General features: G+C 38.2%; 2 protein-coding genes across 2 annotated transcripts; both read left to right on the forward strand.

The window, feature by feature from the left end:
- The first annotated feature begins 491 nt into the window (after positions 1 to 491).
- On the forward strand, positions 492 to 1,630 carry LOC107099571 (immediate early response gene 5-like protein). Its single transcript, XM_015397754.1, has one exon. The coding sequence runs from the start codon at positions 662 to 664 to the stop codon at positions 1,550 to 1,552; it is 891 nt and encodes a 296-aa protein (XP_015253240.1). The 5' UTR covers positions 492 to 661; the 3' UTR covers positions 1,553 to 1,630.
- A 3,607-nt stretch (positions 1,631 to 5,237) lies between these two features.
- LOC107099579 (carnitine O-acetyltransferase-like) lies at positions 5,238 to 12,041 on the forward strand. Its single transcript, XM_015397765.1, has 10 exons — positions 5,238 to 5,412; positions 7,662 to 7,931; positions 9,937 to 10,055; positions 10,542 to 10,595; positions 10,683 to 10,848; positions 10,985 to 11,159; positions 11,248 to 11,426; positions 11,504 to 11,604; positions 11,693 to 11,812; positions 11,894 to 12,041. The coding sequence occupies exons 1-10, from the start codon at positions 5,386 to 5,388 to the stop codon at positions 12,018 to 12,020; spliced, it is 1,338 nt and encodes a 445-aa protein (XP_015253251.1). The 5' UTR covers positions 5,238 to 5,385; the 3' UTR covers positions 12,021 to 12,041.
- The last annotated feature ends 416 nt before the right edge of the window (positions 12,042 to 12,457 follow it).

The following is a 12,457-nucleotide window of genomic DNA, read 5'->3' on the forward strand; positions in this document are numbered from 1 at the left end:
TAACCTATTTGTGGTGTTAAAACTTTATCTACTGGATCCTGCCATTAAAACCATCAAAGACTGGATCTTTTCATAATTGACCCATTGGGTTGGGACTAATAACCCAGATCTGTTTGGTTCAGGCATCAGTTTCTGGACTTCAGTATATCTTTTTATTAATAACATTCATGATAAAAAAAAAATAATAATAATTAAATATTTTAACAATTTAATTTTAGATTTATTTAGTTTTTTTGTTGAACATGTTCTTAGTGATTCTAATCCGTTGTTTAACACTATTCTGCTGTGTTCTATTTCATTTGCTTCCACTCATAAAAAAGTCATTTTTTCCTGATATTAATATTTACAGAGATCGGAGCACATTTAGTGAGATGCAGCATGCCTGCTCCTCCGTGCATTTTCAATGAGGCCACTAGTGATATTTGGGTATATCATAAGCACCGCCTCCCTCCCATTGGACAATGTGTGCGTGAGGGCGTGGCAAAGGAAAGATGAGAGTTGAAAATCCATGCCCTTACTGGGAAGACATGGAGCGCTATGGACACAGTCTACACGAGCATAGTAGGTATCTCAACTAACGAGATAAATATTTCTTCTGTTAGAGAGCAAGCGCTTTGAGAAACTGAGAGAAACAGAAAAAAAAAGGGCTGCCCAGTTTAGGATGGAGTGTGCATTTGACGCACAGAACCTGATCTCCATTTCTTTGAGGAAAATCCAAAGCTCCAGGACGCAGAGAGGAGGCATCAAGCTCCACAAGAACTTGCTCGTAACCTACGTCCTAAGAAACGCCAGACAGTTTTACATGAGCAAAAACTCATTGCAGACGCAGAGAAGACCCCCGTGTGAGGATGCGGCGGTGGTCCGTGGGAGACAAGAGTACCTCGAACTGTCTAGCAGCTTCACGGAGTTGGCGGATGACTTCTACTGCAACTTTACAGGCGTGGAGTCGGACACTTGGCACTGCGGAGCGCACCAGCCAAGCGCACAGCCGACGGAGCTGGCGCGCCAAGACGCCTCTGCGTGCGCAATGGTTCCAAGTGACTCTGACCTCATGGTTGCAGAAGCCTGCTGGAGCTGCGCGGACAAATCTTCCTGGGAGTTACCCATCCCGAACACACAAGCCAACCAAAAGACTGTCCTGGACTTAGACACGCATGTGGTGACAACTGTGACGAACGGATACTTCCACTCAGACTGTTGCGCGCAGCCAAAACAGCCGCAGGCGGGCGCGCATTGCTACACCGGGAAGCGAAAGATGGACACAAGTTATTATATTGTTGACCCGGAGTTTTATTTACCGGACTTGGTGCCTGTGCCGTTCAAGAGGATGAGGAGCGAAGATGAGGATGATGGTGATTTACAGTCGGACTCTGAACAGCTGGAAAGCTCCAACATCTCCAACCTGATCTCGGTTCTGGGATCAGGTGGTCTATCTGAGTTTGTGAGTTGGCAGCAGATGGACCTTGAGCAGATATTCGGCTCTCAGACAATTTGTTTAAAGCAAACACTGTTGGCAGGCAGTGGTTGGACCAGAGCTATCGAAGCGTTTTGATTTGTGTAATGTTTTTTTGTTTTTTTAATTGTATGATTTTACTTTGTTGTTTCCAAATAAACCATGACACGACTGCAATCCCCACTCTCTGTGCGCTGTTATTAAAGAATACTGCTGAAATGTGACTTGATAGAACAATCACATCCATCTCCAATGGCTTTGGCTCATTGACTTTCTTCATGCCAACTTCTCTCATTATTGCACTTATAGATGAAGTGTGTTTTCTTGTGATCCGCTTAGAATAGAGCATACTGGAGTCTGTCTGTGGATTGTATTTCCTGAGGAAACTGGTCAGTACTGTTTCTGTGAAAAAGATGTTGGAAGAGCACCATCATGTGGCCAGTGATGATTTGTACAAAATCATGCACCAGCTTAACGCCTGGTATTCTGTAAATAAATTATTTATATCAAGACCTCTTTTGATAAATAAATAAAGTTAATAATAATATTTAACAAATGCTTTCTCATGTAGTTAATTCAAATTCTTGTTTTTGCAAATTTTTGGAAGGTGGATTTTGATAGAAAAGGGGGGAAATCCTATCTCTCTTAATTTTTCCATCTACCGTCTCCAATTCACTGAACTTTGCATTTGTACTAAGCAAGATAAACATGGGTTAAAGTGTAGCTGCAGCACATAAAGCCTTTATCTAATGAAATTTGAAAAAAGTCACAGAAATATACCCTAAAATTATCCAGAAATGGAGAAAACTGGGAACAGTGGGGAACCTCGTTGGACTATCAAATGAACTTAACAAGTAAATTGAGAACACATTCAGGAGGCCTCAAAGAACCAGAGCAATATCTGAAACACAGGCTTCACTTATCTTGTTTAAGGGAATGCTCATGGTTCAGTAATACGAAATAAGTTAACAATTTTGACCAAAAATAACACAAGAGTTTGTTTCATTTCCCCTCTAATATCAGGTTTTTTAAATAATTTGGGGAAAAAATATACCTTGGACAAAATGTCTAATTTCAGTTATGTGTATTCTTACAGTGCTGATTCAAAGAATATACAGCCACTTCCATGAAATCATAGAACGATTGGTTCATCAGAAAACCCAGCAGATTGTATTGGTGGTGTGCAAACGTCCACCCTAACCCCTATATAGGGCACTATATGATGGGTACGCCTTTTTTTTAGATGATGTCCGAAGGTCTAGTGGATAAAAAAGTAGTGGACTCAAAATTTCACACAATGCACCTTGAAAATCATGGTCACTCACTATATGAACAAATATATCCCAGAACGATCCTCTGAGAAAAGAAAAAAGATGCCCTACGCCATCGATATCATTCCTACAAGCCTACCAGATCATTCCTCCAGAATTATATTGATGATTCATCAGTCGTTCATTCAAATTCCTGATAGCAAGAATTACTGCCAAGGATGGCAGAAAAACATTATCAGGTTAAGGAGCTTTCAGTGTTGTTGTTTTTTTTACACTGAACTTGGTTGTTTGGATTGCTCTCATTTAAAACCATATTCTACACTAGTAAGATGTGAAGAAATGAATAATATAAAAATAAAAGTGGAGGTTCTGCCCCACACAGACTGTGTTTGTTTTTGTGAGGCAGTAGCAAGGGGGTGCTTTCCCAGGGCACCACCTATGCAATAACCGGCCCTGCATAGATCAAAGAATTAGCCTTGGAGCAATATTTTAGGTTTGTTTGAGGTGCAAACAAATGATTATTGTGACCAAAAATGAATCTAATGTTGTCAGACTACATAACTGCCATTAGCACTGCAAACTAATAATAATAATGTTTTGATCAGGATTTTGACACACTATGAAAAATGGGCTGTTGAAAGTCTATTTTTTTTCAAAGCGGGTGTGATACAGCCAGATTGAATTTTGTGACTGTCCTCTTAGGTTCTTAGGAATCCATTTTCTATATTGTGTTAAACCAGCCTCTGAGGGGAAATTTGTAATATTCTGATCAGGGAGACAGAGTCCGTCCTGGGATGGCCCATCTGTCCACTGCATGACGCTGTTGAAGAATTCAAACGCTCCTTTAGTGAAAGGTTGATGCATACTAAATGCATAGTTGAGCAATACTGCAGATCCTTCCCCTTAGCAGCTGCAATAGTGCGAAATCAGCACTGCTCCAAGCTAACCAGATGATGCATTAGTTTATGTTCTCTGCACAGATTCACATATTGTTGCACATAGGTTATTAATGCTGAATAACCAAAAAGAAAATTCAAAGTGTAATATTTTATTTTTGTACACTTTTATGTCAATAACATTAATTTTTTATTTCTTTAAAACTATACATTTTATCAATTTTTTAACAACAACCAATTATTGTTGTGACCTTCATTCCTGGTTGTGTATTACTTTGATAGTTTTTCAGATAAATTAATTATACTGTATATTATTTTGTTGAAATGTATCCTTTAACCAATTATAAAGGGCATTTGGATTAATCATTATCAGGGTTTCATACTTCAAAAAAGCTAATAAAACTCCAAGCACTTATGAGCTTTCAGAATGGTGGTACTTTAAGGATGAAGTATTGGTTGTAGTTATACTTATTACAAAATATTTTAGAATAACTGGATTATTTCACTGCTGTGTTGTTGTAATGTAAATGGCCCAATAAAGGAAAAATATCGTATCTCTTTTCTAGCTTTGAAATGTCTCAGATCATCCATTAAACAGAGAATAATTATTTAAATACAATTTACAATTCCACTTGATAATTGAAAAAATATATATATATATATTTTAATAGTGGGCCTAATACTTTTAAAATTCCCTTGATTTTTGCACATTAAAGAGTCTTTAATGAGCTCTGTGCCATAGTATCTAAATGTGAATCTAAAAGCTCATTCTTCAATCTATTTTAGTCTCTCTGTTTCCCACAGTTTATTTACTAATGTGTGTATCAGTGCACAGATGTATTTTGGATACACCTGGCTAATTGGGGCTGATGTGAAGCAAATGAGTGGTCAATATATTTAAAGATATACTTTTTTGTAGATTTGTGTCTCTAAGATTGTATTTTGATGGACCATGCCGAAGATTGATCAATCAGGCCTGTTTTATACAGGCCAGGTTTCCATTTTAGGATTTTGTTCCAGAATCCGTCTCCAGGACTCGGAATGTCTGGTGGATCAGACTGGCGAGCTAGACCCATAAAACACACCAAAGGAAACAGCACATTCTACGTCCCAACTAGGAACTGGTTGCATTATTTGTATAAAGGAACACACCTTGGACTTCATGAACTTTCATGAATGATTTGGTTGTAAATATTGTAAATATGAATACATACCACTAATTTTGAACCATTCTGTTGTCTGTCGAACACATTCTGTTTGAACTTAAGAATTGTTTCTGATTTAATTTGTTTTTCTTCAATCATGCTAATATTCATATAAGTAATATAGGTAACACTCTCTCTAGAATGACTCAGGTTTATATTGATTTATATGTCAATAATATTTCATTATTATTATTATTATTATTATTATTATTATTATTATTATTATTATTATTATTATTATTTTATTCATTTTTTATTTTATGCTCCACATTTTATGCTGTCATGCCATAAAGTTGTGCTTACTTTAAAAATAACTGATACAAGTGAAATATGAAATGACTCCTGTTGTTATGGAGGCCTGTTAGATGATGCTGTTGTAACACACGCACCAGACTCCACCTTAAAAAGGAGAGTTTTAAGGTGTCTTTGCTCGGTGGGGCCAAGGGGGGGCGGGCAGCTGATAATAGACGATATGTCTGTCCTTGAGCTATGACAGCCCAGGGGTTACCCATCTGTACTCCCCGGACACTCAGCTGTTCCAGCGCCTATCTTCTGGCACCATGTTGGGGGTTTTTGTCAGAGCTGCGGTGAGTGTTTGGATTTATTCTGTTAAAGCAGCCGCGGGAGGTTTTGTTGTTGTTTACGGGACTGAGAGTGGAGGAGGAGAGGAGGGGGGTGGGGCCCCGCTGGACGACAACATTAAGACAGTGACAGGTCAAAATCAAAAGGATTTAATTGTCCTTTTAATGTTCACCAATGTGTGAACATTCTGACCGTCAGTTTTAATTCTAGTGTCATTTTAACATCTGGCGTTGCGTAACGTTAGCTTCATGTTTGCGATAGCATTACTTAACGTTAGCTTGATGCGTATGATGCTAAAAATCTAATTATAACAACTTTTAAAGCTCCTGGCTTTCTTGATAGACAGCCCATTTGTTGGGGGGCCACATTCGGTGGGTTACATCATTTGTCTGAACAAATAAAACTGATAATAACATTGCCGAACTCAGAGCTGTCACAGGCACTTTATTTTGAAAGTGTTAACCGGAAGTTCTATCTTAACCGGAAGTTCTGTCTTATTCCCACGACCTTGACAGAGGTGAAATATTTATAAATATGGAGAAAAATTTATTGTAACACCCACTTAATCGTCAGTTTTTGTTATTATTAATTTATAGCTGTAATCATATAACAGCTAGAGGAAAGAAAAATAAACAAATAAAATCAGTCAAACTATATTTGATTATATTTTATCCAACAATGGCTGAAAGCCATGGTTTATTTCTGGCCTAAATGTTTGAGTTAATCCTTCTTAAATTTTAGTTGTAAGTTAACTACTTAAATCTGATTGGTTGTTTGCATATTTTAATCAAATCCCTCATCTAAACTTATTTACTATTTTGTAATCTATCAGCATTTAAGCCCACAGAAATGCCGCTGTTTGGATTTGAGGAAAAAAATCAGCTATAACAAAACAAACTAGGAATAGGACAAGAGCAAACTGAAAATTCCAGGTCATCAAAGATCACTGTTGAGCTATCCGAGTGGTGTTTTTATAAAAAACACATCCTGAGTTTATCTGAACCACAGAGATAATTATCCCAGTCCCAGTAATGCTTACTGTAGAACTGCTGCAACACACTGCAGTTGCCAAAATCCTAGCCAGAGGGAGGGACTAACAATAAACACAATCCCACTTGTTAGCCCCATGGAGCATGATCTGCAGAACAGTCTATGCAAACACATTCACTGGAAGCTAGAGGGAAATATTAGGACCAATATTCCTCAGGAGTAAGAAAGAGAAAGTTGAATAAGTGACATTACGTCTGAACCTATTTAAAACAATGCAAGACAAATTCAAGATTTTCTAATTTCATATGTGGGGAATGAATAATAAAAACAAAAACATACAAAAACTCAAACAGGAACCTGTTTCTGAAGACAATCATTGTCCTCCTTACTTCCTTGTTTGCCCTGTTTTCACAGTTTTAAGTATCATGGCCGATGTGTCGGCTGGCGTCGACGAGGTCAAATTATTGCTCTGACTAAAAGATTGGACCTTTTTCAACTGAAAAGAAACGCTTATGTTTTCGAGTCAAATCTCTTTTGACTGCTGTGTTTACAAATATATCCTGATGAACTGGACTGCACCGCGTCTTGAGGTGTCATTGACATTAATTGATGCCAAATAAGAGTGTTTGTAATTTTTTTTTTAAATGTTGTCTTTAAAACCTTTTTTAATAAAAAAAATATATTTGCAAAAGCATTCTTTCATTACAAGCAGTTTGTATTTTCACTGTTAGACATTTGGATTCTCATCTTTAGGTTTAATGGTGTCAATCAAAGGTTTATTTTGTAACTCACTTAAAGCAAATTGAATTACAACATGGCACCATTTCTTTTATGAACATGGCACTCACATGTTAACACAAGCGGCACAGATCTATTTCGTGCTTTCAAGCCTGTTTGCTTTTGCACCATCACACAGTTCTGCAGTTTCAACTTTCTATTTATGGGCTGGAGGAGCATAACCTCAGGGCTGCAAACAAACACTGGAACAGCTCCACTTAGTTGTCTTGGTGTCATTTTTCACAGATTCAGTCAGCTCACACCAGACTATATCTCTATGGATAATTAAAATAGCTGTTTCACAAATTCGAGCACAAATTCTGGTTTAACACTCTTGCAGGGAGGCATGCACACACCAACATGTTGACACCTTAGATCTTTGGGGCCTGTCAGACTTTACTTAACTGGTACAAATGGAGTTAGATATCTATGACAGTTTCTCACTGAATATAGAGTGAAAGTGTCTTTTAACTTTCCTGTCTTATAGCTGCGTCCGGGCATTGCAAATCCATGCCGATTACTCAGAACGGTAACCCAGATACCAGAAAGGACCTTTGTGCATCAGGAGGGTTTGCCAAAGCTGCCCGTTCCACCTTTGAAGCAAACATGCGAGCGCTACCTGGCTGCTTTGGAGCCTATTGTCAGCGAGGAAGAGCTGGAGCACACCCAGATGCTAATACAGGACTTCCTAAAGGGCGGCGTCGGAGGAAGGCTCCAGAAGGAACTGGAGAGACGTGCGAGGAAGACGGATAACTGGGTAGATATTTGGCTTTGCTTATGTTTATATAGTGTCAGTAAAACACCTCATTTAGTTGGTACAGTATATGTGACTTACAGTATGCTCCCATTGTAGCCCACTTACAGGGGCTCACAAAAGTATTCATACCTTTTGAACCTTTTTAAGTTTCCTTGCAATACAACAATATAACGTCTAACGTTTAAGTGGAAGGAAAATGATACAGGGTTTTTATTATTTAAAAAAAAGAATCAGTAAACACTGTGATGTCTGTTCATATGAACTCTATACCCAGTGGTCTCCACCTTTTGGTGCAATTACAGCCTTAAGTCTCCTAGAGATGCACCGATCAAATCAGCTCTGATATTGGATAATTAGTTGGATCAGATATCTGATGATTGACACCCATCCATCATTCCACTCCAGTCTTTTCAATTTTTATTGATGTCCGACACAGCAATACAGGATCAGTGATCTGGTGACTTTTACGATTGATTAACAAACGGTGCTGAGCACACGAAGCAGCTAGAGATGATTTATATCTTTGTTCATTTTGTTAACTTTTTATTAAAGGATTTTATCAAGCATGATGCCTTAAATCAAACAGCAAGGTGTATGGTTAATTCATTTAACAGTAGGATCAGAAAAAAATTAATTGTTGCATATATCGGGATTTATCTCCATTAAACATTAAATTAGGAAACTCCTTCACAGTTTTTTTTTCACTCAAGGTAGGTTAGTTTGGTTTTGGGTAATCTTGTAATAAGTAAATTCTTGCCACGTTTTCAATTAATTAAGGCTTTGACTTTGACTAGGCCAAATATGTTTCAGTTTAAACCAGAAGTCTTCAAATTGCAGCCCATTTGGGACCTGCTGTTTGAAACTAACACAAATCAGTCCTTCTGGCAATTATGGTTGATGCAAATAGAAACTTTAGATTTTAATTAGGACAGTAGTTAACAATATTTTTTTTAAATCCTTCCAGAGGTGGGTAGTAACTAGTTCCATTTAGTTAGTTAGTTTTTATTGAGAAAATATACATAAAAAAAAGAACTTTAGGATGTTAGGATTGGTTTTATGAGTTTAAATTGAAAAGATTGATTTAGAAAAAAAGGTTTCTTCGATCTGAATTTGTGATGAAATTTTATTTGTATTTTTTCCCTTTATTTTATTACTTTGAAATGCAATAATTTACTTACTTATCTCTGTCTGATTACATTATTAACATTAAATCAGAAATTATGACCCAACAACCATTCAGTATCAAGTATCACTGGTACTTGAGTAATTTCTTCACTAATTACTTTATGCTTTTACTTGGCTAAAAAATGTTACTTTAGTAAAATTTAGAGGTAATCTACCTTCCTCTGAATCTTGTTTAATAAATCTTTGTTTGGATCTAAAATTATTCACATCAGCAACAAAATCTGACCACTTTATATGTTTAACTGAAATGTGCTGTACTTAATCAGAATCAGAATTCCTTTATTAATTCTTTGCGGGACATTTTTTAAATTAATTGTTGGGAACGTTAAAAAAGCTTTTACCATTTATGGTTATATGCATTTTTTTTTACATGACCATTTTGGTGCATGACAAAACACCCATGAATTAAACTAAATGGTCTCAAGACTCTGCAAGGCTTTCTGTTCAGGCTTTTCTTGCTTTTAGCTCCTCCCACAGGGTCTCTGTCCCTGCTGAAAAAAGGAACATCTTCACAGCATTAAGACGCCATCCACATGTTTTATAGTGAAGAGACGCTGCACTAAGGGATTTGTACCTTTCGGCCATACGCTTAGTAGCTTTCAGCCATGCACATCATTTTGTGTCGGCCAAAACGTTTCATTCCACTCTCACTCTACAGAGCATCCTTCAGATATTTCCTGCGTTCCCTTTCATGCTTTGTGGAAAACTGATTCCATTGTTGTTTTCTAGGAATAATTTTGGATCCTTCCATCAGTCAACCTTTTTGGAGTGGTCCATTCAAACATGTCACCTGATGCTGTCTGATTTTTGATGTGTTTAGCTGTCAGAGTGGTGGATGCAAACAGCATATCTGGACTGTCGCATGCCCCTGGCCGTCTACACCAGCACCGGACTCGCCTTGCCTCGAATGCACTTTGAGGATCGACAAGGCCAGATGCGGTGAGGACCTGGAAAAAACTCTCTGTTAAACAAGTGTCAAAATAAAGAAAAGAGAAAAAAAAAACTTTCTTTACAGACACAGCTCTGAATTTTAAACTTCAGTACTTTCTAAGTTTAAGTTTAACACCTCTACTGGAGAAACCTGTACGCCCACATTGTACTTCCAGTATAAACAAGTTGGAATTGAAATCCGACCCTCGCTGAGTCTTTCCCCCTTCATGCTGGTTATTTAAAGTCTGCTAAGGGCTCAGCTGTTTTTAACTGCGGTGACACATAGGATGCGCAGTGAATGTGGAGGCCATAGTTTGCTTATCATCTCCTAGACAATAAAAAGGATCACTAACATATATAAGATATATTTGGCAACAATTTTTGTTATTTAAAAAAAAGACCTTTAGTTTTTAGTGCATCTATTAAACAATAATTACTATGTATTTATTCTGTATCAGCTCCTGTTAAGATTACCGTTAAATTTCCTCTCTGCAGGTTTGCTGCCAAACTCATTGCAGGGGTTTTGGACTTTAAAAGAATGGTTGACACGTGAGTTTGCTGGAAATTAGCTTCTGTATAACAAAAAGATAGTTTTGGTCTTAAAAACTGCTAATTAATAAATCTGCTGTGTTGCAGCGAAACACTGCCTGTTCAGTATTTGAATGGGAAGCCTTTATGCATGGACCAGTATTACCAGATTCTGTCCTCGTGTCGTATCCCCGGTCCGAAGAGAGATACAGTGGTGCATTACTCTGCAGGTGCTACACCTCCTAGTCACATCACCGTGGTTCACAACTTTCAGGTACGTTGTATTAAATCTAAACCTCTGCATCGTCTTTAACTTTTCAAATTTCCAAAGTTGCAAAAGGAAAAGTTTGGGGTAAAATTGGAATGGAATCTGGACCTGTATTTATACTGACTGATCTTTTCTGGTCCAGTTCTTTGTTTTAGATGTTTATAACAGCGATGGCACCCCGCTGACAGTAGATCAGATCACCATGCAGCTGGAGAAGATCTGGAATTCTTCTTTACAAACTAATAAAGAACCAATCGGCATCCTGACGTCACAACACCGCAACACCTGGGGGAAAGCTTACAACAACCTGATAAAGGGTGAGCTGAGATGGAGGAAAAAAGCCCTTTTCTAGGTGAATGTTTTGTTAAAAAGCATGTTTAGAGAAAATGTTTCTTGCAACCTCAGACAGGACCAATAAGGATTCGGTCCGTGCTATCCAGCAGAGCATCTTTACCGTGTGTTTGGACGCTCCGATGCTCAGAGTTTCCGATGAGATGTATCTGAGCCGCGTGGCGGCCCAGATGCTCCACGGAGGAGGGACGCGGTGGAACAGTGGCAACCGCTGGTTTGATAAAACACTGCAGGTGAGTTTCTAAAAATTATTCAATGTCTCTGATGGTAAGCAGCTCATAATTTCCATGTTCTTGCAAATCATCAACAGTTCATTGTGGGTGAAGATGGTACATGTGGACTGGTCTATGAACATGCTCCCACCGAAGGTCCACCCATCGTCTTTCTCATCGATTACGTGGTTAAATACATGTACGTTTTTTTTTTTCTAATGAGTTTTCAAATTTCTCCTGTTTCCGTTCGAGCGAGCTTGAGCTGGTGTTTTTATATGCTTCAACAGGCAGAGACCTGAGATGGTTCGCTCCCCTATGGTCCCCCTGCCCATGCCTCAGAAGCTTCGCTTTAACATCACACCCGAGATCAAGAGAGACATTGAGAAAGCCAAGCAAAATATGAACATGTGCGTACACTGCTAGGGTTTGTTTGTGTTCTATTAAGTTTTATAATAATTTTCTAACTTCCGTTGTTTTGGTTTTCACAGAATGGTGCAGGACTTAGATGTAAAGGTGATCGCATTTTCACATTTTGGAAGAAATGTGCCAAAGCAGCATCGGCTGAGTCCAGATGCGTTTGTGCAAATGGCTCTACAGTTAGCCTACTTTAGGTAAGACACCTCTCCTAAGGACCAGAGCATGTGAACGGTGCGGAGCGCCGTGCAATTCCCGCTCCCCGTTCAGGAGGAAGTTCGCTCATTCGCTCCACCTCAAACTTGATACGATCAGGTAAAATGATAAAATCAAATACAAACAGCATAAAAATAAAACAACAAGCCGTCCCATCTAGGCGTAATCGGAGAAAATGACAGACGAAGTGTGCTCCTGATGTCCAGTCTGCTCCATAGCTCTGTTTTGGTCACTGTAACTGCAGAAAATCCCGCTTCACAAAGATAGAATGTTATAGATGGGATGTGTCTTGAACTGAATTAACCTGTGTCAAGAGGAACAGATGCACCGACTGATGGTAGAGAATACCGCAATTTTTTATATTATTCAAAATATAACATCACTCAGACTCTGATCGTCAATAAATTATATATATATATATA

This window comes from Cyprinodon variegatus, unplaced genomic scaffold, assembly GCF_000732505.1.
Source record: "Cyprinodon variegatus isolate N-32 unplaced genomic scaffold, C_variegatus-1.0 Scaffold885, whole genome shotgun sequence".
In the NCBI taxonomy this organism is placed as follows: domain Eukaryota; kingdom Metazoa; phylum Chordata; class Actinopteri; order Cyprinodontiformes; family Cyprinodontidae; genus Cyprinodon; species Cyprinodon variegatus.

Excerpts from the sequence above, each read along its gene's own strand:
- LOC107099571 (XM_015397754.1), top strand. The coding sequence starts at position 662 with ATGGAGTGTGCATTTGACGCACAGAACCTGATCTCCATTTCTTTGAGG.
- LOC107099579 (XM_015397765.1), top strand. The coding sequence starts at position 5,386 with ATGTTGGGGGTTTTTGTCAGAGCTGCG. Across the intron at positions 5,413-7,661 it reads GGGTTTTTGTCAGAGCTGCG|CTGCGTCCGGGCATTGCAAA; the intron begins GTGAGTGTTTGG and ends CCTGTCTTATAG. Across the intron at positions 11,160-11,247 it reads TTACAACAACCTGATAAAGG|ACAGGACCAATAAGGATTCG; the intron begins GTGAGCTGAGAT and ends TTGCAACCTCAG.